Consider the following 25,692-nt stretch of genomic DNA (forward strand, 5'->3'; position numbering starts at 1 on the left):
AATCAGATTATTACGCGATGTCCTGAACTTCTGAAGAAAAAACCCGTTGCGTATTTCATTTACGATTTCTTTACCTTTTAAAAAAATCAAGTATGTTGTATTGTACAATTCGATGAGACAGCATTTAATAGTTCTAGTTTTCCGCATGTTCGAACATTTACATAAGCGGAACAAATCTTTATGAATGCACTGGGAAAGAGTTGCATGGGGTGTTTCTCTCTCTCTAGTAGTTGAGTTCATTGTATAATCTCGCGGCAGTTCCGATACAGCATTAGCAGCGAGTTAAGAGCACAGAGTGTGTAAAGAGAGCGAGGAAGAAAGGTGAACAGCCTACAAGAAATTTCTTCTTTCGTTATCTGTTTCTGGTGGCAATCGTGCGCTAGAAAAACAGTGCTCTTTTAGATCTCAAGCCGTACACAACTTGCACTGCGCAACCCGGTGCGCTTGAATATCGTGAAGTTACAAGTTTTTTTTCCGTCATCTCCAGCAAACAATGGCAAAAATGAATTGCCTAGTGTTTCTGGTAAGCATTAGTGTTCCAAGTGTTCAAAAAAAAAAAAAATTAAATTTGTCCACAACCTGAATTTATTGAATCAAATTCTCTAATACTACCCATATGTAAATTATGTCCCACTTTTGGAGAGGGCACCTCAGTGAAAATGATACGAGGAAAATTTTCTTTCAACTTGTTTCGCGAAATTAACCTGAAACCTGTGTTTTAATGCGGGAACAACGGATTACACGGAAATGGAGCCGATCGGCAAACACGTCTAGTGAATTGTGTTTCTAGGTCAAGTGGAAAACTGTTATTTTTTAATTGGTGCCGACTTTGTGGTATTGAAGAAGATAAAATCGTTGACCTGGACACAGTCGTCAATAACAATCGTGATTGAGGACGTCACGTGGAAAGAATGTCTGATGGTTTTAGTTTTTGGAAAAGTGAAATTCGGAGTATTCCTGCTGAGCTAAGAGCTGTTTTATGGCAATGCTGAGAACAGGTTTTAAGGGTTCGTCGTTCGGAGATTGAAGTTTCCCCGTACTCAAAATTGAAGAACGAGAGCTTTTTCCTTTCATTAAAATCGATTTCATACTGTTTTAGTTAACTCGGAAAGTGAATTCAGCACACTCGTTTCGAAAATGCAAAAAAAAAGGAAAGTGGCTCTTGAAATGAATATTTGTTGGTAGAAATTTTAGCTGCTAAGGTACGGCACGGGAATAAAAAATGATTAAAAACGAAAAAATGTTGACACAAAAGAGTTATATTACAATTACTTTCATTATTTTGTACATTTATAGTTGCAGTCTAAGAAAATCGCTTGTGGAAATAGTCAGAAATTCAACTAGAAAGTGTTTCATGTAATACATCCGGGAACGAACATTTTTTTATATTTCTAACGTTTTTCTAACGAAAAGCTCAACATCAGTCCTTAGGAACCGACACGGCGCTCAGCGTGTTAAATATCAATCCCATGGTGAAGTGGCACATGCATGATTCATTTCTCACAGAGATATTAACAGTCGAATGTTCGATGTTTACCACAAAATGAAAGTAGCACTGAAACAGTCGAAAAATAATATTGAAAGTGTGCAACAACAACAATTTATTTTTTATTACTCATTCAATTCCAAGGCTCATTTACTCAAGCTACGTCAAGTTCATATTCGGAAGCTGATACAGATTAGAGGCAGTAATTGAACTCGTTACATTATTGGCTTTAGAGAATATATTATTCAAAATGTTGGCTATTGTTTGCAATTCGTTTGTTTCCACTTTTTTCTATAATTGGCCTACGTAATTTCCTACTTTTTCAAAAAAAAAAATGTCAATACGATATCGAATGGCGGAAAGAAGTCGAAAGACCTATTGAGACAGAACGGCAAGATTAATGGCTGATGAAAATAATAAATAACTTTTGAGAGTTTTTAGGCGGTCGATAAACAATTATACGATCAAGTCTTTTTGTCACAGTTCGTTCATTTAATTTGAATTCTACGAATGATTTGTATTTTCTCAATAGATAATGCTTGTTATTCCATTATTTGTTTGGTCATTGTATTCCTCACTAAACGTGACTACACCCAGATTTTTTTTTACGCGGGTGATACGTACCTCGTAAAAAACCGCGTTAATTGGAAAATCCGCGAAAAAAGAAGCGCGAATTCGAAAATCCGCGTAAAAAAAATCGCGTTAATTGGAAAATCCGCGTAAAAAACCATGTCACCTAATGATAGATATCAAATGGGACTATCCTTACGTAGAACGGAAGTATAAAGTTGAGTGTTACTCGCTTCCGAAAACCCGTAGTTTTTTCCTGCAATTTCGTTGGGTACTGGTAGCTATAGTTCAGTTTTTCTCACGAATGAGCTCATCTGCTTTTGCTAGAAGATTCCCTTGTGATTTGTACACTCTACTTCCGATGCACGTGCAGTACCACTGTTGGACCGTCCAGAGCTAAGTAGACAGGGAAATCCATTCACGAATCGCTGCCCGTAAAAACCCTGTCCCGTTATACAGCCCGGTGAGCTACCCGTTACCTAGCACCTAAAATGCACGGAAGAATCGTGATAAGGTGCGGCACTGATTTCCTTCATAAGCGCTAAGCTCCGTTACAAGCACTAATTACCGTAATATGCTCTGAGGGAACATAAGAGAAAAGTGTGAGATGAGGGGGAGATGTGATATTGCACTGGTCTTTTTTAACGCGGGTACCGCGTAAAAAACCGCTTTGATTGGAAAATCCGGGTAAAAAAACCGCGTTAATTGGAAAATCCGCGTAAAAAAACCGCGTGAAATGGAAAATCCGCGTAAAAAAGACTCGTTAAAAACCGCGCAAAAAAAACCGCGTAAAAAACACCTGGGTGTATTCTGTTTCAATACAGTGTATTTTTTAAAGACATAGAACACAGACGAATGATGTTAATTCCTATGAATTTGGCTTTCTTATTTATTTAACAACAGCGGTACGGAACCCCAATGACGCTTACGTACTAAATATAATCATAAAGTTTAATAACTAGAAGGAGTGTTTATGGTTGAAGAGATAGATGATAGATGTAAGAGATGTATGTACTCCAACAATCTGCGAAACATAGGGGAAGGCGGGGGAAGCCGGCCACCCGGGGTCAAGATGGCCACTCTCTAGATTATTGAAACAATCAACTATTGAACAATTAGAATGTATTATTTTAGTGTATTGCATTACCCTTAATTATGTATTCCCAGTTTGGCGTGTGTATAGGTGCAACGTTATGATAAAACAACAAAAATAAACTTTTCAGATGGCGACGAGCACAGATTTATAAATTTGCCCGTTTGAAATTATCGTTTTAGTGGTGAATACAGTAAAACCTGTTTTTGTGCGGTTTTTTTGTGCGATTTTCTGTTCTTGTGCGGTTTTTTTTTGTGCGGTGTATGAAAGGAAGGATATTTGACGAAATTATCGTCCATTTATTTTTTTTCGATGGTTTATACGCATTTCTGTGCGAAAAAAGCATATTTGCGTCTCAATTATTCACTTTTAAATCAGTCCTCTCCTTTCATCAAATACTCTAAGTTTTTCTAAGTTTTTGCATGACATGATTTCTAACAGCAACACGTTCGACATGCAACTAAAAGCACAAAACAGCCACGCGCAACCGAAAAGGCAAAGTGTCCCATCGCAAAGCAGGAAACAAAAGGAAATTGAACGGTGAATGGCGTGGATTTGAGTGATTTTCTTGAGGGGAAAATTTTTTATGCGGTCCCTATCTACCGCACAAAAAAAGGTTTTTTCCAAAATGTGCACCGAACACGATTTTTTAAAGCTACTGGTGAAGTTTCGCACGATTTTTTTATGCGACTTTTTTTGAGCGGTCCCTATCCCCCGCACAAAAAAAGGTACATGTCTGTTAAGTGTGCTTTTATAGAAATCGGTATGTTTTTCAAGCACTTCATTAAATTACTGAGGCACTTTTACTCCACTCATACCGGGGTTAAGACGGCCACTATTGTAAGAGATGTGATTTGCCATCATTTGAACGCACGCCACACCACTTGACTTGTTGACTGCATAACTCGCGGCGCATTCATGATAAAGGGCCTGTCCGGGTATGGAAGTGAAAAGTGCCCCCAAACCAAATCAACCGCTTTATGTCAATTATTGTATAGGGTACTAAATAAGAAATTTTGACTATTATTTTGAACCCCTATGAGATTTAACATAGGATCTATGGTCAAAAACGTACTATTCAATGTTTTTCATGCCATTCTCGATAGCTGCGAGATGAAATTTTTTTTAAAATACTAAAGGGCATCTTACTATGGTGTATCGAGAAAATTAGGTACTAAAAAAATCTTGAAATATTGAATTTTTTTTTTCAAATTTTTTGAGATTCACTTCTACTCTAATTCGTATTTATATTAGGCTGTCAAAAAAGTCCTGCGGTATTTTTTTGAATTTTCATTTGTTCATAAAATTAGCTAACTTCTGACTACCTAGCTCGTTCGCCATGGACAAAAACAGGTGGTAGTCACTTGGTGCAAGGTTCGGACTATACGGCGGATGCAAAAGAACCTCCCATCTGAGCTCCCGGAGCTTCTGGCGCGTCACCAAAGAAGTGTGTGGCCTGGCGTTGTCCTGATGGAAGACAATGCGGCCTCTGTTTATCAAAGATGGCCTCTTGCGATTCAGCAGCGATTTACATGCGTCGATACGGTCAAAGATGTTTTTTTGCGTCAATGTGTGTGGCACCCATACATCGAGCTTCTTTGTGAATCCAAGCTTCTTCAAATGGTTAATAACGGTTTGATGACTTATCCCCAGCTCTTGGCCGATGCTACGGCTACTACTATGCCGGTCTTTCTCGGCTAATTCAGCGATTTTGTCGCAATTTTCGACGGCAGGCCTTCCGGAGCGTGGCGCATCTTCGACGACCTCTACACCAGAACGAAAACGTTGAAACCATCGTTGTGCGGTGGAAATGGAAACTGTATCGGGTCCATAAACTGCACAAATTTTATTGGCAGCTTGAGATGAATTTTTGCCTTTGTCATAGTAGTACTGTAAAATATGTCGGATTTTCTCTTTATTTTGCTCCATATTTGCGACACTATAACTTACGAACGACTTAACCAAACAAAACACTGTCAAGGACTATATTATAGCGCGCAAAAATACCTTTCCAACAAGCTATAGTATGACTCGATACAATGAATACAACTAGAACTACGCGCTTACAACGACACCTCGCGGAAATACCGCAGGACTTTTTTGACAGCCTAATATATGTTTCTACATCTTTTCTTGATATGTGTGATTTTTTTCAGAATTTTAACAGTGTTGCGCGACACAAAATAAAATATTTCTAATTTTTTTTTAGAATTTTGAGACCCATTGAGGTTTAGCTTATTTTTAAATATGTATATTTATTTGCTTGTGTATTTATTATGTGTTGATATTGGTAATTTTTTTTTAGAATATTTAGAGAAATGCGCGGTACGAAAATATCTAATAAATTTTCAGTATACTATTTTATTTCCATTTTGTTTAATGATTTTTTAGCATTTTTTAAATTTTCCCAAAATTTATTATTGTATAGTATTCGTGTATTCGTAGAAAGAGCCCCAAATCATATCACCAGCGCTATTTAATTAGAAATTAGAAAATTAGATATAAGAGCTATGGCTATAAACGTATTTTTTTTCTTTTTTTCACGACACTCTCAATAGTTTGGAAAAGAAAATATAGAAAAAATTCTCATAGTGCATCTTACTATGATAAAATTACCATCGAAAATTCAAAATTTTTTGGCATTTCGAATTTTTTATACGTAATTGGATGCTTCTATAAATAGAACAGATGTTGATATGTTTAGTCTTATGAATTTAAATTTACAATTTTATTAAACATCGGTTTCATAAAAATAAAAAATAAAAATGCAGACGGTGAAAATTGGGAAAATATTTGAAAATAATTGATTTACTGCAAGCTGCTGTTACTTCTCCTCAGTCTATTATCAAAGCTGCGGAAACTTTGTTGGGAGATGCTCATACAGTTCGGGCCTAACTTCAAGTGGATACCACCTACCAGTGACTTTTTTAGTCAGATTGTGGAAAATAATTGAGTATGATTTTTTTACATGTTTTGTTACACACGTCCATGTTTAGGTGTTATATGACGTTTGGTATTCTAAATGTTTATTGTCACACAATTTTCACCGCTCTATTATTACAATTGTAAATATTTTATGTTTCGAGTTTTGATTTCACAACTCTATGTTCACTAAATATGTAATACATTCTGCCAAATTTATACCGGGAATTTGTGCTTTTAAAGAAAATACTTTATTTATCATCTAAATTTATATTATCGCCTCCAAAATGTGTCTCTTCTGAATCAATATACTTTTTCCAACGAAGAATCCATGATTTATAGCTGTATTCAAGAATTGCCTTAAAATAGTACGTTAAATACTCGATACATTATAAAAAAATCATGAATATAAAAAAACAAGTACTAACACTGCAGTATTGTGTCTCAAAACATAATTTAATAATTCAAAAATTTCAAATTATAAAAAAAAGTGCCGCAAAACTTAGAGCATGAATGAAAAAAAGGCATATGAAAAACAGATATATTTAAATGAAAATTATGTTTTAATGGATCTAAAAATAAAAAAAATCCAAAATACTTTTATTTTAAAAATTTTATTTTCTATATATTTTTTTAATAATTTGTCATGGTCAAAGTACAGACGTACTTTGAGTATTTTCTCGAATGTTCATTTCCAAGCGTATTGAGTATGGTGTGAAAAAAAGAAAAATTGTAATGGGTTGTATCTAGGACACGACCGCAGTTTTCGACGTAGAACTACGGAATTATATTATTCAATCCACTTGTTTATCACTTCGAATATTATTTTAGAATGCATCGCAATTGCAATTTTTGTAATATTTTTTTAGCTATTTTTTTTTTATTACTTCAGTAGACTCGAAAGAATCGAGTAGAGTCGAAAGATATCAGCACTTCTCGTTTATTTGGCTCAACTCGCATCAGACTTTCTCCTTCCCACTCAGATATCGATCACAAACTATGAACCCTTTTGCTCCTATATTCCGCTTGAGATGTGTTCGAACCCCACAACACGCAACAGTAAGGTTACCCTGTTGCAATTTGAAAGCATACTATCATGAAATATACGTTTATCTAAATAAATGCAATGTATATCCATATTCCAAAATTCCGGATACTCTTCCATATCCGCACGAGCACAGAAAATTCTCGTATGCTGCGCTTCTTCGTCGTAGCACACCTTGATACAGTGGGCTTCCTCTCCTTGAATCGAGCTATGTGTATGTGTGTGAAATCAGCATTGGGCATGAATGATATCCGCTCGTTGCGGTATGCTAGCTCACTCGCATCTGTGTTTTCATTCTATTCTATTTCTGGTTTCCGCCTCTAGGCCTGAGAAGGCTACTTGTGGAGAGAAATTCTATTCCACACTCCTCCTTCACCCGACAAAAAAAAAACAATCCTCTCCCGCTCGACGTTCTGCGGCAACCACGTTGCTTCGATGACCACCAAACGAGAAGTGGTGCAGCTTCAAATCGCGGATGGCTTATTTAAACCAAACGGGCAGAAACGAATGTATCAGTTGCTCGTTATTGACAGCTCTGTTCGGGAATGCACACAAATCGGCAGAACAAATGTATGGGAAAATGAGAATGCCTTCAGTTTTCATTAATTTAAACTGTTTTGGCATTAGTGGATTATACTGTATATCAATCGAATCTTAGATAATTTCCGATTCCATTGGTTTGCGAAGTATCAGAATTTGTTTGCTGTGAAAATAGTTATTAACTTTAACTTTATTTCACAAAAACGTGACCCGTTTTCTGATTTGGCACCCTTCTTGAAAGACGTAGTTCTACGTCAAAAACTACGCTTTTGGCTACAGCTCTGATAGTGAACCATAAAGGGATTTTAAAAAAATACTTAATTTTTCTAATTTGATACCTTGTACAAAATTTTTCATAGCGTTGGTGACAAGATTTTGAGGCACTTTTCACGAACATATGAATACAATACTATTATAGATTTTAGGATATTGACAAAATATTGGAAAATGAGTTTTTTTTTTAATTATTGGGTATTTTTGCGCCGCACATTTCTCTAAGTCTCATGAAAAAAAATCACAAATATCAACAACTTCATAACGAACATATTTAAATAGAAATTAAACCAGTACGGAGTTTTAAATTTCTAAAAAAATATCAACATTTTTTAAATATATATTTTTTTGTATCGCGCAACACTGTTGAAATTCTGAAAAAAATCACACATATCAAGAAAAGATGCAGAAACATGTTTAAATACGAATTAGAGTAGTAGTGAATCAAGCAAACTTGTTGTCATTTAAAAGACAACTCCATTATCATCCCCTTATAAACCCCCCCCCACTTCCTACTTATTTGCAAAAAATTCAGACAGCCAGTTTTCGCAAGCCTCTTTAAAGGCCAACTTAGTATCACCAAGAGCGTTTTGCATGGACCGGAAGAGATGATAATCTCTTGGAGCCAGGTCCGGATTATACGGTGGGTGCAATAGGACATCCCATTCGAGCTCCCGTAGCTTCTGGTGGGTCATCAAAGATGTGTGAGGCCGATCGTTGTCCTGGTGGAAAACAACACCATTCCTATTGATCATTTCTGGCCGCTTCTGGTCAATCGCCTGCTTCAAACGGTCAAGCTGCTCACAGTAGAGAACCGAGTTGAGGGTTTGGCCATAGTTGAGCAGCTCATAGTGGATGATTCGCTTCCAATCCCACCAAACACACAGCAAAACCTTCCTGGCCGCCAATCCGGGCTTGGCGATGGTTTGGGCCGGCTCACCGCGCTTCGACCACGACTTTTTTCGCTTTAGGTTGTTGTACGTAATCCACTTTTCATCACCAGTCACCATCTTCTTCAAAAATGGGTCGAGTTCGTTCCGTTTCAGCAGTGCATCGCTGGCGTTGATTTGGTCTAAAAGATTTTTTTGCGTCAACTCGTGTGGCACCCATACATCCAGCTTTTTTTGGGATCCAATCTTCTGCAAATGATTCCAAACGGTTTTATGATCTATACGCAGCTCCTGGCCAATCGAGCGAGTGCTTAGATTAAACTTAGATAGTCTACTTAGATGATTTCAACGATTTTATCGGTTTCCACGACGATTGGCCTATCGATACGGGGTGTATCTTCGACAGCCACTACACCAGAACGAAATCGATCAAACCAACACTGTGCTGTGCGAATCGTTACAGTATCGGGTCCATAAACTACACGATTTTTTTCGGCAGCCTTCGTTGCAGTTTTACCTTGCAGGTAGTAAAAACGTAAAATATGGCGAATTTCTTGCTTGATGGACTCCATCTTTGACGCGCTATAACTTTGGACTGAAAAGGACAATCACAACACTGTCAAAACGACACTTGTAGTACAGATTGTCGTCTTTAGATAGCCGTATAGTATGACTCGATGCGATAAGTACAACACAAGATATGTTTAAGTGTTGCCATATATTGACAATATACGACATTTCTTTTTTCCCAACCCAATATTTCTCGATACACTATAGTACCATGTACTTTCAGTATTTTTTGTTCAAATTTTTATCTCGAAGCTATCGAGAATGGCATGAAAGACATTGAAAAGAACGTTTTTGACCATAGATCCTATGTTGAACCTCATAAGGGTTCAAAAAAATAGTCAAAATTTCTTATTTAGTACCCTATACAATAATTGCCATAGAGCAGGCAATTTGGTTTGGGGGCACTTTTTACTTCCATATCCGGCCAGGCCCTTTGATTCGTTTTTGATAATTATATTAAGGGTTGATATGAAGAAATGCTTCAATTTTGTAAACATTGTGTTTGATTGTATTCCAGGGTGGCCGTCTTACCCCGTCCTCCCCTACCGAGATCAAAACTATTGCAGTGTTTATTAAATTATCGACAAATGCTCAACATTGGCTCATTGCAGTCATAATTTGTGCGTGAAAACGGTGTCTGAATAAATTTGGGAGACAGCACATTTCTTATCTTCACAAGCTGCCAAAGCTCTGAACCAATTTTCGACAGTATCAAGTCGTGTATGAAACAGATTTAGTTTACACTGGGAGCACACACGTTCACTGGATGGAACCAACTCACCATAAGGTGGCCGTACACTGTTTGCCCGGAGGTCAAATATTTGTTATTTTTTGACAGATAAGGTTTGATTTGATATTTGTACAAACACTATTTTGTTTGCCACTCTTCAATTTTCAACAGTAGTAAACAATACCAAACACCGAACATGGAAAAAATCAACTGAAATATTCAAGGTAACCTAACCATGTATCGACAGGTTCGAAGAACAGACTGAAAAAATATTTTAGGCATCCAATAATTGATTATTTGCTTGTCGTGTTTTGTGTAGAATATATTTGATCAGTACACGTTGACCAAATTTTATCTGTCAAAAAGAGTCAAATATTTGGCTTCGGTCAAACAGTGTATGAGCACCCATAGTAACAAGTGTCATCACCAGTCAAATGTCAGATACGATCGTTCATGCTTTCTTGTCTCCACTAATTCAGATGATTCTTTGTTATGCTCACTAGAGCTAATCGAATAGAAAAGTCTAAGAATAATTCTGGGGTCAGTACCATCGCATGATGGTTGTGAAAATGAGTAGTTATAGCTGTATTCAGCATTAGGCTGCTAGATAGAGTGTGAAAAATATCAAAGGGTGCTACGATCCAAATTTGGTCAAACAAGAATGCGTGTAAATTGATTAATGCTGTTCGAATAGGCATTGAAAAATGTCTTAACAGGACGCACCATAGGCTTCCATGAACCCCCCCACATGAGCCGTTGATGGTGGATTGGAAGGCCAGTTTGTGTTACCGTTCGTGGACGTGACTGCAAAGTCCTCATGGATATCTTGGATCTCGCTTCTTCTGTAACTTCCTCTTATGAACTCCGTGTCTTTACCACTATAAATCGCACATTTGTCTTCTTCTGGTTCCGGTTACACAGTTACGCTCGACTCTTGCTTCACCCACTGATGCGTTTCAATTTTTTTCATTTCGCCAGCTGCATGTAGATTGAGCTGCTCCGTCGTAGTTCCGCTGTCGGATTTTTTTCCCTAAGATGCACCATCCAAGACGCGTTTTCGTTGCTATCGACTTATTATCTCTTCCTTCTCGTGTTTCCAATGCAGTTAATAGTCGGACTTGTTCTATACTAATGATGATCCCCGGAATTGCATCCGTGTAACTGAGAACAGGAAGGTCCTCCAGGTGGTGATAGGTATGAGCATCACCAGTTGGACACGAAAGCGCTAAAAGTCGCTAGGTTGACACTAGCAAATTTGCTCTTGTGGTAGGACCACTGCTAGATTTGAGGTAGCAGTTTCTTTACTAGCTCGTGAAGCAGCGTCGGATGATCAGTAAGATTGGCGATAGACATGTGATCTACGATGTTTTGTACCGCGAGACCGAAGCAAATCTGCGTCTGTAAATTATTAATTTTTGGAGAAGGTGCTGTCCGGAGCTTTTGGAGGAGATAATAAATCAGGATTTCTTGTCGACCGTACAACCTGTGTAGTTTATCGATAGCGTATGGCACCGACTGTGGCATCAGCAAACGAATCCAAACTGTTTTTAAAGCGCTTCAAACAGCGCTGCATGATCGTCAAGTTTTCCGAATCCGTATATCCACACGCTTCTGTGGAGTTGCAAAACGAGCTGTAAAACAACGGCCAGTTCTGCGGATCACCAGCAAATTTTGAAAGATCCCGCGGCATAATTTGTCTCGCCGCCATCTGTTCACAAGATGGCCCATTTCGGACTGGTGTAGCGGGTTGTTGTTGAGTCTCAAACGGGGGAAAAGTTACGCTAGATGTAGGCGGTATCGATACATTTGTGGTACCTGGAATTTCACCGACGTTGTTCAGGATGAACGTTCTTTGCGATGAAACCGGAATTTGGTTTACGGTGACCGACTCTATTCCACCGTTTGTCCCAGCTACGCTCGTACTGATAATATTCGCGTTGCTCCAAATTGGTTGACATCCGAAACTTAACATTGAACGAGAAATTCCAATCGTTACTGATGTGAACCTATTGGGTACCCGTTTGTTATGGATGTTTTGCATCAAACTATTCATCGCATGATTTTGACCAAGATGGATCAGAAGTTGGGAACATAGGATTACAACTGGGCATAGGTGAAAAGGAAGAACTTCTGGTACACTTCATTCTACTAATCTATCGTGTAGCATTGAGCCTTTGCTAGTCGAAGACGCGATCGCATTATCGCATCTCGATGATCTAGTCATAATTATTTGATTTATTTCATTATTTTTCTCTGGTAGATATAAAAAGAATTTTCACTTTAATCACTACTGTTTTGCTGTTATCTCATTTTGTTTATGTTTTCCTGAATGTTCGTACCATGTTATGCTGTTTGGCGTTTCTCGTGATGTTTACTATTCGTTATTACTTTGGCAGCTACGGACGGGCTGAACTCACCCAACTACTACACGAAAGTGCTCTGTGGTTCCGTAAAAAATGTTTTCCCATTTTAAAAAGGTTACAGGAGAGTTGTATCCCAAATACTACCGCATAGTTGACATTGAATTACGTGGGATATTGTTGCGTACTGGTTTTGGATATGTTTGAAAAAATACGTTTTTGAATTCTCTCATAACAATTCGGTGGTTATGGCCACGAAATTTACACTGTTGTCTCGCGTATTCTGGAGCTTGTCATTCGGAATATATTCAAGGCGTGTTACTTGGCATAAAGAATCGCAATTGAGTATTACTATTAATTACCGTAAGTTTATAACTATGTTGAGACGACAAAAGTCACCGGGAGTCACGTTGAGTCCATTATAGAAGAATACGCCCTGTATTGGTAAACACATTGGTAATTGTGCAAGCAATGGCCGATAAGCGATTTTGACATATCGTTTTATCCTGGAATACTTGAATTTTTATCAACGAATCATTCTTCGTACAAAATTGTTCACAATGGTCGATTGATGAGTTGGCGCATCGTGTCGTGTTGCACCAGAAAAGTAACACTTTTTGCTCTTCCTGATAGTGGGATCTGTTTGTTCTATCTTCGCTTATTTTTCGTCGGCCTATTTCCGCCCCTTTAGTGCCAATCATCGACATCAGGGAGGTAGCTCCACCTGTTCCTACCTATCAGACTCAACAACTCATGAGCCGGAGCAACTTCTTTTATTTCCCTTCCTTCAGCTGTCAATTCCGTTGAGCTTTTTTTGCTTGTTTCGCAATGTTTTGATCCAGGCCCCGGCTAAGAAAATATGATCCGCGAGTCAAGATCTGTTGTCAATTTAGCAGTCTTCGCCAAACTAATCGGTAAAGTCAAGACGATTCTATGGTATAAAGCGCGACCGTATGGTTGATACGTGGGTTAGGGGAGCGGTGTATGAAAGCAGTACAGGTGCAAGTTCTATTCGAAGATAAACGTGTTGCGTATAGAAAAGACGAAACGTTTGCAACGTAAAATGCCGTATTGAATAGATTTCACAAAACCGTGTATTGTTTTGTGTACAAAAATACTATACTTCAAAAGGGTCCCTTACACGATAAATAATAATGACATTACTTTATGAGAATTACAATAACAATGATCGTATAAGGTTGACAAAATTGATATGTCGGGCAATAATGATGAAAATCCGGATTTTCTGATCTCGCTCCATCATTACAGTAACAGCGCAGGGACACTATCATTCGAGACAAGGCGCCTAGAAGTATATAGTACCATAGACCCGCCTTGATTCGAGATGTCAAGGATACTGTGCGACATCTTGTGTTAAAACCTATGTTTGTGAGACAATGTACTCTCTATTAGATTAGTGGGTCCAAAGGCAATTTTAAATTCATAAAATTTGAATGAAAGTTATTATTTGCTGTTATTTGCAATTTTCAATAATTTTTCTGAAATCCCTACTAAAATTCATTATTGTGAAATAAAATTACCACCAGATATTATTTTAGTTCAAGCTAATTATGGAGAAACTTGTTACTCGATTACATAGAGCAACATATTTGATGCGAAGAAAATAATTTTACATTTATATTTTTTGATTTTAAAAGTTTGTTCATTGCACTTGGAAATCCGTTATCATTTTCGCTCCACAAAGATGGAAAAAAGAAGCTTAAAATCTTAATTCGCGATGGCGACGATACAGTGTCGACATCTATTGCCCAAATACGGGGGTGGAGCATACGGATAAGGAACGGTGTCGACATCTACGAAGGTATTAGATGGTAATGAATCAAGCATAAACTTTTGAAATTACTATGACAAAATACAGTTTTAAATTGTTAATAGATCAATGAAAAGCATTTCAAAATGTTTTATTGAATGCTCATAACATATTATTCTGAACCTTCTTCATTCATTACTGAAAGACATTATAAGAACAGATCAAATTGATGAAATAATAATTAGAAATCATTTCTAGAAATAAGTTTCGTTCAAAATTTTCTCATTGTTTACAGACAACCTTTCAAATTATTGATGGGGATGTTTATTTGATACAATAAATTTAATTTTCATTGATAATTTTCATTTCGAAAATGTGTTGATTTCTCTTACAACTATGAAGGCTAGAGTTGCCGCATTCCTCCAAGCGATTAAAATGATCGTGTTGGGTTGAATAATAATAATAATGCGGAATGGAGAGATTCTTGCTACTATTGTCATTACTGATAGTGTCAATGCCAATGTCGTGTTTGGGCCGCTTAAGATTGCTGCAGAGCGTTTTGATATTGGCGATCTAACGCAAAACGTAAGCGATCGGTGAGATATCTGGATTTTGTTTTTGAACTAAGAAAATGATGCTGAAGTAACCTAAAACTCAAAAACAAATCACGTATATTTTACTTTCGGGCTTTCCAAGGTAGTTCTCACATGCAGGAATCGTGCATTTTTCTACTTGTGTTTGATTGTGCTCTCGAATTTCCTTTTTTAATTCAACCATTGTCAACATTTTTATAGTTTTCACTACTGAAAGAGGTAAATAAATAACATGTTATATATAAAATTGCGCAGAACTAAATTTCTTACAAACTCATCGCAATCAAATAATCTTTTATGATAATAACATTGTAATTTATGGAAAGAACTACAAACCTTCCATAAGCTCACATGGCAAAATTTAAAACCATCATCACTTTCACCGCAGCGCCGCCTAGGTGTAGATTTGTACGTTAGATCGCCAATACTGCCCTCTCCATTTGTAGTATATTTTTAAGAGTCTTGATTTTGGCAGTTCTCGCGAGTGAAACTGGTGGCAATGTTTGACGCTGTCACATGCTGTGCAATGGTATATGGATGCCCTAAAGGTGTTTTGACCGTCTTGATCTGATTTCTATGCGGCTCGTCTACCCTTTGAATGCGACAACAGCCTCCTTTAGGCAAATACTGAATTTTTGCTTCATCTTTTTTCAATCCAAAGTGGTGTCACTCTTAAAAGTTCTTTGTTCGAAACTTTATACATTCAATATTGTGCCATATGCATTTGCTAGGATTGCGTTATTTTTGTCGGCCAGTTCTCATCTCAATTGCTTTATTGATGAAAATTACCAGAATCTGGTGGAACGGCTCGAATGGAACGATGGAATAGCTTTTTAGCATTCCACCATTTTTTGGATTAGACACCTACTTATAATTTGTATTGTAGCCATTTTTTTATTCATAACTTACTTACCGGTTCTGAGAGAAACAATGATTGCAAAAAATCTACAATTGGAAAACCATCCATCCAAACCATTTACCATCTTTTAGTAGTTCAATAAATATTGTACTCATCGAATACTCATCGAAGTTTCCGCTTTGCCAAATCCGAACAGTCCGAACCTTCCTTTTAACATCCGTGATTAAGTTTGATATAGCGGTTTCGTCGACTTGGACCGCCACAGAGCACCAGTTCGCCTTGCATTGTCTCTCGTTTTCCACCGTTTTTGCGTCTTCTTCAAGCTCTACTTGACGATGATCCACCATCGCGTTATTCACGGCATACCATTCCATTGCATTATTCCATAACAGCTGGATGCCAAATCCGGATTCATTGGAAAATTCAATCATTTAGATGTAAAAATAGCTGTAAATCATTTTGATGTATTCCTGATCATTCATTCGAGTTGATGGAAGTCCATTCCTTCTGAAATGAAACTCCCCGAATCATAAAATCAAAAAAACACCTTCAATCTAGCGAATTGAATAATATCGAGGCTCATTCCGTAAGGAAGCAACAACATTTGGCCCAACCAAATTGAATTTTTCGTCTCATCAGAGACGACCTGAAAGCGTATTTTTCGAATGAGAACAAATTCGGGGAAACAAGTTAAAGCCAGACATAACCTGTGATTAGAAAATATCAATAACTGTGTAATGGTTGAGCATTTTTTCCACTGTCAACGAATTCTCAATTTTGATTTTTATTGCGACGTGGAGCCATTCGGAGAGAATAACATGATTTATTGCTTCCGTGGCCGAGTGGTTAGTGACACACATTCACATGTCGGGGATTCGGGTTCGATTCTCGTTATGACTAGGAGGTGTGTTAATTGGCTTAGTATGCAACTAGGTATGATTAAAAACGACGCAAAAAATATACTACGTTGAGATGGTGAAGTTTCTCTAGAAACGTTAACCCATTAACGACCAAATTGTGAAAATTATTTTTTTGACGAAAGCCATTGGTTTAGTTTTGATTATTGGCTTTACAGAAACCCCAATCTTCAAGATTTTTTTTTTCGTTCTTCCGTTTTTCGGAAAATGACAAAAATTTGGAAAATCGTCAAACGAAAACATTGGCCAAAACCTACATTTTTGTTCCAGTAGAAGATTTAATCCAATGGGTTTTTTTCCTACATCACAATGTGTGCTCTTTTATCAAAGTAATACTGTAGAAAAGTTTACATATTTTTGCATTTTATAAGGTTTTATTTTTTGTGAGGTTATGTGAGGTTATGCACATTCCGCACATAGTTGCTTCAAAACGAATTTATTGCCCAATAAGGTTCTACAAAATTTAATGAGGTTGATGGTAAGTGGTAGCTAATAAACTAAGCTATAATTTGATGCCAAAACTTTACCATATTGTTGCTTTCCAGAGCCATGGAAAATTATCAAAGTTGCTGTTCGATTTTTCGAACACTTGGCCTAATATGGGTTAATGTCATTTAAGAAGAAGAACATGATTTATTTCGAAACCATCAATTTTTTTCGTTTATTTATAGCTACTTTTCGGGTGCCAACTACTGATCAAGGCCGATGATCTCCTAGATTCGGAGGAACCTCCTGAGGGGTAATATTATTCAGGACGCTCATGTGACTCACTTAATTCATTTGTATTTTTTTCTTTTCCACTGTAGATACTATGCTTTTATAGAATCGCCTTCTGCTGTCCCACCCAAGGTTCGCTCGCCGCCTTACACTCATATCAATGTCGATTGCAAGGATGCCAACAATCCTAAGCCGTATGTGTCTGCTAACAACCTGTGCGGTGACTTGAACAAGGGTAAAATTCCACGTAACCCTATGCGACAGAGCGTACTGGGCGAACCCTATCCATTGTGAGTTTGATTACATACCGGTAGAATAACTTCAATAATTGGTTCATACTTCTCACAACAATTCTAGCGAGCTTATTCGGAATCAAACACTGAAATTTTTATCCAAAACGTTGCCTGTGCTGAAAGCTGATGACACATTACCCAAAGTTACTCAAATTCTGCCGAATGACTCCGTAGACCAGTTTGATGATAATGGGTAAGTTACGATAACAACGATTTCCTTGCATACTATTTACACTCATGGTTTGTCCCATAGTATTGGTCGTCGTATGGGCAAAGGAATCCGTATGCATGAAGAACCCAAAGACGAAGAAGAACCTCGAATGCCCAGAAAATTTTGCGACGGTGGTGGTGTGTTTTGTGCTCTGTATCGCGCTGTACAGGGTGAACCTATCAGCAGTAAGCTGGTCGCAGAACGACGTGAAGAAATTTCCAGCGCTTATCCACCTCCACCCCGTTATGAAGGACCACCCACACCCTGTCCAGCGAAGGTAGAGTACGCTACCCCTGTGTTCGCCAAAAACTATCAAGGCTCCTGGCGATACGTTGTGCAGATTCCTTACGAGGGGTATTTCACCCAAACAGTGGAAGTAACGCGATGTCTACAAGCGCGTTGCCATTATCTTGACGGAGGGTGTTTGTCATCTCCTCGCTGGGTCAGTTTGTTGGTTGCTGAAATATTCTATCCAAATGCTGAAGACTATACTACGTCTACCTCCACGACAACCACGCCTTCTGTCCAGGATTTCCAGGCCTATCAACAGTATTTGCAGAAGAGGGCAGGTCTTCCAACTGCCTCCGAAGGGACCTCTTACGAAAATAACAGCAACCATGCGACTCGTAAGCAGGATCAACATTGTGATGGTCATGATGAGATTGGGTGCTTCCAAGTACGACTCTATTACGATTGGTTCTTAATACCGGGATCATGCAAATGCTGGAGACCGGATTATTTTGCAAAGTACGTGCGAAAACGACCAACTCCTGAGCTGTAGATGAAGTGTTCTTAACCCAAGCAGAAAGTTGTTACGTGCGATTACTGAAAGGACTGCAAACTTATTTATTTATTTTATTATTTATTCAGATCAAATTAGATATGTAAATGCTAGGAAATAGTGCAAATTCAAGTTGGATATTGTTCGGGTATATCACTCAAACACGCTTCACGGTACGCGTTCTGGTGTATTGTGCGAAGTATGTATTCCTATTTTTCCCTGTTGTTCTCTCCTGTCTATGCTTCGGTTTTGTGGGAAATCTATCACTGTGCTGTACGCTTCCGCGTAAATTTAAGGGTCCCAATTCACTCGAGGTTTAACGCAACCATATTGTATTGGTGGCTACATAACTGAATGAGAATATTACTGTAAGCGTATAAAATATAGCTTAGGTTGTAAGAAATATCTCAGAAAATGGAACGAAAGGAAGAAGTTACATGTAAATATACATATTTTTAAAATACATTCCATGCTGTGTTTTTGTTGTTAATTTAAGCATCTTTAGATTCGGGACTATCTTTCATTCCCGATAGGTTTATGATGTGAATACGGCCCAAAACAATAAGCTATTACTTTCTTTGTTACTAATATCCTCATTTGTTACCTCGGATAACGAAAATCGAAGAAAAAGCAATAAAGGACTAAACATGAATTGAGAACGCGAAAAAAAAATATTTCAGCATGTTTTATCAATACAGCAATCATTCAACTATCCTTCTGTGAGGTCGTGTATATCGGAGGACAGACAATGTGAAAGCCATAACCAAAACAAAAGATCAAGAGCGTACCACTCACTGACAAATTTCGGAAAGTTCTATAGAATTACTATAGAGCACGGGTTAGAGTCCCTTAAAACCAAAAAACTGGAAAACTGGGGTTTTACTGTATTTTTAAAATGTTTAAACTTATGACGAAGTACCTCTCTTATTCTAGATTAAAAACTAAACTAAATCCAACATTTGAGCATAACCTACAATTGTTATATTCTACGAATCGGATTAAAGGTAGAGGTGATTAGTTCTAAAATAATAGCTGAAGTGTGATTATCAAAGATATTAATTTCTTTCAATATATGGCAATGAATACTGATCAAAAGTGGAAAAGAGAAACAAAAACCGAAAATCATATATGATTTCGCGTGTGGATGTAATTTTATTTAGCTGCTTCGATATTAAACATTTTGAGTGGTTTAATATCAAACTTCAATTCGTTAATGGTTATATCTCGGTTTGTGAGTTAACAGAGAACGCTTCATATATTACAAACATGTCCATATTACCCGCATTGATTTTTTTTGTATTTTTCGGTCTGTTTTAATTTCAATAAAAAACATTGAAAAACACTTTTTTGTGAAATATTTGGCCAATTAGGTAGAAAAACAGTATATTGAATTGCAAGAAACTGCATCAAAGTTTTGGGAAACATGGTTCTCGAAAGATAAAATTGAAGTTCTGCTTAACATGTCCGTTCTACCCCCACCTCCACTAATATTAGGCTGTCAAAAAAGTCCTGCGGTATTTCCGCGAGGTGTCGTTGTAAGTGCGTAGTTCTAGTTGTATTCATTGTATCGAGTCATACTATAGCTTGTTGGAAAGGTATTTTTGCGCGCTATAATATAGTCCTTGACAGTGTATTGTTTGGTTAAGTCGTTCGTGAGTTATAGTGTCGCAAATATGGAGCAAAATAAAGAGAAAATCCGACATATTTTACAGTACTACTATGACAAAGGCAAAAATGCATCTCAAGCTGCCAATAAAATTTGTGCAGTTTATGGACCCGATACAGTTTCCATTTCCACCGCACAACGATGGTTTCAACGTTTTCGTTCTGGTGTAGAGGTCGTCGAAGATGCGCCACGCTCCGGAAGGCCTGTCGTCGAAAATTGCGACAAAATCGCTGAATTAGCCGAGAAAGACCGGCATAGTAGCAGCCGTAGCATCGGCCAAGAGCTGGGGATAAGTCATCAAACCGTTATTAACCATTTGAAGAAGCTTGGATTCACAAAGATGCTCGATGTATGGGTGCCATACACGTTGACGCAAAAAAACATCTTTGACCGTATAGACGCATGTGAATCGCTGCTGAATTGCAACAAAATCGACCCGTTTCTGAAGCGGATGGTGACTGGCGATGAAAAGTGGGTCACTTACGCAACGTGAAGCGCAAACGTTCGTGGTCGAAGCCCGCTGAAGCGGCTCAGACGGTGGCCAAGCCCTCATTAACGGCCAGGAAGGTTCTGCTGTGTGTTTGGTGGGATTGTCAAGGAATAATCTATTATGAGCTGCTTCCCTATGGCCTAACGCTCAATTCGGACCTGTACTGCCAACAACTGGACCGCTTGAAGGTAGCACTCATGAAGAAGAGGCCATCTTTGATAAACAGAGGCCGCATTGTCTTCCATCAGGACAACGCCAGGCCACACACTTCTTTGGTGACGCGCCAGAAGCTTCGGGAGCTCGGATAAGAGGTTCTTTTGCATCCGCCATATTGTCCGGACCTTGCACCAAGTGACTACCACCTGGTTTTGTCCATGGCGAACGAGCTAGGTAGTCAGAAGTTAGCCACAAAAGAGGCCTGTGAAAATTAGCTATCCGAGTTTTTTGCCAATAAGGAAGCGAGCTTCTATAACAGGGGTATTATGAAGTTGGCATCTCGTTGGGAACAAGTCATCGAACAAAACGGCGCATATTTGACTTAAAACAGATGATTGTAACTAATTTTATGAACAAATGAAAATTCAAAAAAAATACCGCAGGACTTTTTTGACAGCCTAATATTTGCGTTTGTGTTGATGGTTATCATGACATCGAGCATGTGGTCTGGTCCTGTATAAACTTTTATTCTACTAGGTCTCATCTATCGGATTCAACCAAACTTTCTATAATTATAATATCTTTTTGTGATTTTTTAAGCTGAAACTGGTCAATGAAATTAAATGAAGGCGCTAAAACATCTTTCAGTTTTTTTGTCAATATCTTCAATTTCATGTGCCTTAGAGCCATACTTTTTATGATTATAAAATCTTTTTGTGACTTTTTGAAGCTGAAGCTGGTCAATGAAATTAAATGAAGCTTTAAAACATCTTTCAGTTCTTTTTTGTCAATATCTTCAATTTCTTCATGTGATGGTTAGTCATTGGAATTCCTTCCAACCCGATTTGATTTTATCCGACAACAACTGAAACTATCGACGGAGACGTTGTGACTATTATCGGAAAGGTAAATGCCAACACTACAGACAAATCAACCTGGTGATTACGTCTAGCTATACCAGTGGTGGCCAGGCATAGACATGGTGCGGGCCGCAATATTTTTTTTCTCACTACTTTTCATAATGAAATGTAAAATCTACGTATTTAACTGGTACTTTTCTGATTCACTTTTTATTTTAAATTATAAAGCAGTTTTATACCTGTAAAATTTATAATTCAAAAACAAAATAAGATAAAAACCCAAAAGTTTTATTGAAGGTATAAAATTATCCAGAATTTACATTTTTGGCAAAATTATTCGACCATCTCTTCTTCACGCAGAGTCGAATACACCATGATTGACCATGGTCAATCGCTGCAGCTTCTCGATAGAATTCTTTAACGATTGGTAATTCCAATGAGAACGTCCACAGGTACGCTCCTTCAATTTGTCCCAAAGTGAATAATCCGATGGATCGGCAAATGGCCAATAATTTGCGGGGATGAAGTCTAGTAGGTTTGTTGCTAGTCTCGTTTTTTAACCATTCTAGGAGTTTTTTGCATCGTTCCAAATATATTTGCTTCAATATGAGCGTCGTTTTGCCGTTTTCCCTCACTTAAATTACGTGACAGTTTCCACACGCTTCTCATACAGAAGGGGTATGAAGGTGGACATCGAACTACACGACTGCAGTGTTACCACTTTTCTTCGCTCCAAATTTCTCTGCTGAGAGCAGTCGCCATTTCACTGACAGAATTATGGCTATACTTGATTATGTAAATACGGTATCACAATTGAATTGGACGTTCTTTCAATCATAAAAAAGTTTCTACAATATGTTTTGTTTGTTTCAATATCGAAAATCCTTAAATACAAACTCACTCCAACACCGTTTCGATTTCACTCGAACTACTTTTCTTGAGCCATTTTATCTAAATCAGCTTGAATATGAGTGATAGTCACTGATAGTGACTGACTGTCAGTAATTCTGTTCCATGACTTTGATTTCACTTCTTTCATAACTGAAACAATTTCTAACAAATGTTTGTGGATTCAAACAAAGAAGTAATAATATGAGCATGTTTCATTAGTTCTGGAAATCGCGCTTCTGGATCAATTCTGGAGTAGAAATCCAAGACATCATGCTTTTCAAATTTGTCACGCAATAGTAATTCACACTGCGTTTGAATGAGTTCCATCTGAATGTTTTCGGCGATATGTAGGTACATCATCGAAACTGAATGGGGTAGAGAAAATTGGAGAATTCTTTCATGTGCTTTGAAGTACCAAAATCTGCGAGAACGACAGCATTCATCGACTGGAGTGCATCAACATTTTTCCTTGTTGTCGATACTAGAGAAATTCTCAATGTCACAACATGGGTAAAATGAAAATTTCCCAATTGTTGTTAGAACTTGAGTTTGTTTTCGACTGTAAAAAAAGAATAAAGAAAAGAAGAAAAGAAGCTTGGAACTCACAATGATCCAATGCGTGCGAGTTGATTGGTGATTTGGACGATATCCTTCAAGGCATCCTCGAATCCTACATCCATAGGAAAAAGGTTAGCCAATTCCTCGGTAACTTCGAAATCCTTCTCTCATCTATCATCACTGAGTAAAATACATACTCGGCAGCTCGTTCTTTCAAACTTTCAAACAAACCATTTTCGCTCCAAACTCAGGATAACAGGATGTGGCAAAAACTTGTCCATTTTTGACGCATGTTTCGACTCATATTTTCGTTTCAGATTGAACCTTCAAAACAGCAGCAGCTTCATTACAAATCAAAAAAACCATGATTTATGCACGTAAAAAAGTATCTTTCAGACAATTTTTCCTGGAATACACGTCCTTCGTCAGCCACTTTTCTTTTCCATTTAGCTTCAATTTACACAATGCACAGAGATAAAAAAGCGATTGCCAATAGACACTGAAATAGACTTCGACACTGAGCTATACGAACAAATGCTCGTTGAAACGATTGATTGTCCGCATTAATAGACGCAAGCGTTTTCCAAATGGAAAAAATATGATAATCCGCAAAATCTCCTAGGTTCTCTTTTTGCCGATGATATCCTTCAACTGGACAGATCATTTCATTGGAAATTTGCATGGTTATGCTTGTAGGCCAAAAAACCAAAAAAAAAAAATGCGTTTTCCTAACACTAATGGTGTTGGTGATTACGTCTCCTATGCAAACATGGACAGTACAGCCAGATCGAAGATAGGAGTTAGGTAACGAAAAAACACGGAGAGAATTGACTAAACGTAAGTAAGAGAGGATGTCCGACTCAGCCGAACCTACTACTCCTATATCCAACAAGGCTACAACAAGCACGGAAAAGTCAGGGGTTGAGAAGAAATCACCGAAAGCTCCTCAGCAACTCGCCCTCATGAAGGAACGGAGTTGTGATTTGTGTAAGATTTGTGTCCAATGCGACTGTTGTGAAGGTTGGACTCATTTCGATTGTGCTGGATTGACGAAGGACGTCGAAGACTATGAATGGATTTGTCCGAAATGTGAGACCGCGGCGACAAACCAGCAGAAGATGAAGACTTCCAGAAGGAACACCAGAAGTACAGTGAAGAAAGCCAAACTAGCAGTTGTAAGTGCTAAGAAATCGAAATCAAACAAACCTAAGAAATCGGTTAAGAATTCGAGTCTTAAGGGTCATCCTCAGAGCAAAGAAGTAGCAGATCGGGAGAAATCACAACATTGTATGGATGGAGAAAAGTCTGCGAAAATCGAGAAGGTGAATAAATCAACAAAATCTAAATCTGTGACATCAGATTCGTTAAACAAATCAATGCAAATTCTCAAGATGCAGCTTCAAAAGGTGCTGACAGAAGAGACGCTCATGCTTGAGGAAATGAAACGGAAGCGATGGCAAAAAAGCTCGAACTGATGGAGGAAATAGCTGGAGCTAGCGGTGGCGGTGGTTCTGATGCACCATCTGCTCTGGAAGCTCCGATCCCGAAGAGGAGGAGCAAGCCGAAAGCGACGATGACGATGAAAGCGATGACGATCACCACGCACCCTTCGTTCCAAAGCGAAAGTCAACACAACAAACGTCACATAAAACCTCTAGCCAAAGTGACATTTTTCTCAGATGAACGTTGCGCTCAGCCGTGAACAGGTAGTTGCACGGCAGGTAATATCATGTGATCTTCCCCGATTCAGTGGGAATCACGAAGAGTGGCCGATGTTTATATCGACATACGAAAGCATGACAACGATGTGCGGCTATAGGGACGAGGAGAACATGATCCGCCTCCAGAATTGCCTGAAGGATGAAGCCTTAGTAACAGTGCGAAGTTGCATCCGTCAACGGTATCGAAAGCAGTAAGCATTCTTAAACTCAGATTTGGGCAGCCGCGCATGATTATCGGTTCTCTTCGGGAAAAAAAATTCTAGCCATGGCACAAGTTAGATCAGATTCCATTGTGAAACTCGTGGACTATGCCCTCGACGTTCAGAATCTACGTTCTACTATCGACGCTTGTGGGAGGAAAGAGTACATGAGTGACGTAACTCTAATGCAGGAACTCGTCAGCAAACTTCCTCCTGCGACAAAGCTAGATTGGGCGAGACATAGCAAGACACTGAGAAAGTCGAATCTGGTTGCATTTTCCGACTGGATTTACTCGATAGCAGAAAATGCCAGCACTTTCGCAGAACCTCGAAAATCCTTTAGCTATGGACAAGACACCCGTGGGAAGCGCCAAGGTAAAGCCTTTGTCAACACATACGTAGAGTCGCCATCGGTGACCGTACCCGGACAGAAATCAGCGAACGCTCGTCCGATTGTCAACCACCAGTTCGCCGAGAAATCCGGAACGATAGTCTCGAAGAGTTGTCCGATTTGTAAGTGAATTTGTCC

The 25,692-nt window shown here is 38.3% G+C and overlaps 1 protein-coding gene across 1 annotated transcript; it reads left to right on the forward strand.

The window, feature by feature from the left end:
• The first annotated feature begins 353 nt into the window (after positions 1-353).
• LOC129770282 (uncharacterized) lies at positions 354-19,086 on the forward strand. The gene is made up of 5 exons (XM_055773008.1): positions 354-523; positions 17,291-17,358; positions 17,426-17,626; positions 17,694-17,822; positions 17,883-19,086. The coding sequence occupies exons 1-5, from the start codon at positions 494-496 to the stop codon at positions 18,619-18,621; spliced, it is 1,167 nt and encodes a 388-aa protein (XP_055628983.1). The 5' UTR covers positions 354-493; the 3' UTR covers positions 18,622-19,086.
• The last annotated feature ends 6,606 nt before the right edge of the window (positions 19,087-25,692 follow it).

This window comes from Toxorhynchites rutilus, chromosome 2 (genome assembly GCF_029784135.1).
Source record: "Toxorhynchites rutilus septentrionalis strain SRP chromosome 2, ASM2978413v1, whole genome shotgun sequence".
NCBI lineage: Eukaryota > Metazoa > Arthropoda > Insecta > Diptera > Culicidae > Toxorhynchites > Toxorhynchites rutilus.

What these genes read in the sequence shown, in the direction of transcription:
- LOC129770282 (XM_055773008.1), top strand. Translation starts at nt 494, where the DNA reads ATGGCAAAAATGAATTGCCTAGTGTTTCTG. An exon ending in TGAATTGCCTAGTGTTTCTG is followed by an intron (nt 524 to 17,290) that starts GTAAGCATTAGT and finishes GTTTATTTATAG; the next exon opens with CTACTTTTCGGGTGCCAACT. An exon ending in TCGGAGGAACCTCCTGAGGG is followed by an intron (nt 17,359 to 17,425) that starts GTAATATTATTC and finishes TTTCCACTGTAG; the next exon opens with ATACTATGCTTTTATAGAAT.